Below are 1,874 nucleotides of genomic sequence, written 5' to 3' on the forward strand. Positions count from 1 at the left end.
TGTATTAGCACGTGGAGGAGGAGGAGGAGGATTTGGCGAAGCGCGCAGTGGTCGATAGATCTGGCAACACTGGGCCGCGACCTTGAAGTGTGCCAGTGAAAGTGGAGTAAGGAAGGAATCACTATGCCTATGTTAAAATCACCTCCGTAAAAGCGTTCAAATCCTTCATTATTGTAGACGGAACACGCTACATGTGGGAATCGAGGCGTGTTTTAGTCTCAGGCACTTCAATTTACATGGGCAAATTGAGTATGAAGCAGTCATCGCTCATTGCCGCGAAAAAAAAAAAAAATGTTTACTTCCGACTTGGTGTGGAGGCTGGGGAAGGAGGAGGGGAAGGAGGAGGAGGGGGAGAAGGAAGAGGAGAAGGAAGAGGAGGAGAGGAGGAGGGGGGTGGTTAGCCGCCGGGGCAATCTTGACGCTGTGTTCTTCCGGAATGAGGCGGGGTCGGATACTTCCCTGTGAGACGGCCGTACGTACAGACACGCACGCGCTAGTAGGGACGGGTGGAGGAGGAAGAGGGAAGAGGAGGAGGAGGAAGCACAGAGAGGAGGAGGAAGAGGAGGAGCGGGGAGGTGTAATCGCCACGGAAGGAAAGGTCGCGACGGGGAATAAATACGACGGAAGATGAGGAGGAGGCACAGTTCCATCCGAGACTTCAGGCAGCTCACAAGCGGGGATAACTGAGTACCATGGTAAGACTTCGCTGCCTTACACACACCCACACCTTTAAACACACATACAAACACACGCTTCTTTACCCAAGCATACCTATTCATACCCCACCCATTCCATTCACACATACAAACACAACACTTACCTAGAAATACGCAAACCTTTCTACACCCACATATATATACACAAATACATACACATTCACTGAAACATACCTATTCATACACACCTATACACACACTTGCCTATACACCTCCAAAGCACACCTGTCTGATTCACTTACGCATTTTTTTTTTTTAACCCACGTGTCTTGCATTCGTGAACTTGATCGAAGCGGACGTAGGATACTAGTGACCTGCCGTTGTTCAGTCTTGCATCTGGTCAACGCGTGAGTTTGTGCGATGAATGGCTGCGATGTTTCTGAATTCAGTCTTTTCTTTTCTAAAATGTCATTGATTCATTATATTGTGTATGTTTGCTTCAGTCATTGATTAAATTTGTTTTGTTCTGTCTCGTGCTCTAAGTTAAGCCAGGGATTTCGATTTTTTTTTTTTTTATGTATTTGCTCTAGTTGCTTGATATGAGTGTGATGTGTAGAGTATATAGTAATCAAGTACTAGATTTGTATGTTTTTATTGTAATGCAAGCACTCGGCTCTCACACAGCAAGGGGCATCTCAAGTATCCTCGCCCAGATGTTGACGCAATACCCTGTGAATGGAATTAGTGTTGTGCTTTCGAAAAAAAAAAAAAAGATGAATGAAACTAAAAAAAAAAAAAATCAAATTGTGCACATCTTAATATCGAGTGTCCTCTATCGATGGTGACGATTGAAGTGTTTCCAGTCAACTACATGGATCTTTTTATCGATGCCCTACTCTTTTTTATGTAAGAGGGGAAAACTGGCCAAGGGCAACATAAAAAAAAAAAAAAGATCCACTTAGCTTCCAGTCCCGAGCAGGTCCGAGAGAGCTAACCAAAATGTAGGGATAAATGTCTTGAAAGCTCCCTCTTAAATGAAGTCGTCAAGTCATAGGAAGTTGGAAATACAGAGGCAGTTGGGGAGTTGTAGAAATGACCAGAGAAAGGTATGAATGATTGTATTGATTGCAAGCATTCCTTATTGGTTGCGGTTCCAGTGTGTTGGACAGTCATGGGTGGAAGTGAAGTAATACGCTGCTATCCTTCCTTCTGTGTTAA

The 1,874-nt window shown here is 44.5% G+C and overlaps 1 protein-coding gene across 1 annotated transcript in view; it reads left to right on the forward strand.

Annotated features, from left to right (window-relative positions):
- The first annotated feature begins 526 nt into the window (after positions 1 to 526).
- LOC123516843 overlaps positions 527 to 1,874 on the forward strand; it is a 6,332-nt gene continuing 4,984 nt past the window's right edge. The window contains exon 1 of the mRNA XM_045276542.1: positions 527 to 695. Coding sequence (XP_045132477.1) covers positions 693 to 695 — 3 coding nt within the window. The 5' untranslated portion in view covers positions 527 to 692. The remainder of the gene's footprint in view (positions 696 to 1,874) is intronic.

The sequence above is a fragment of the Portunus trituberculatus genome, chromosome 41 (genome assembly GCF_017591435.1).
Source record: "Portunus trituberculatus isolate SZX2019 chromosome 41, ASM1759143v1, whole genome shotgun sequence".
Classification (NCBI taxonomy): Eukaryota; Metazoa; Arthropoda; class Malacostraca; order Decapoda; family Portunidae; genus Portunus; species Portunus trituberculatus.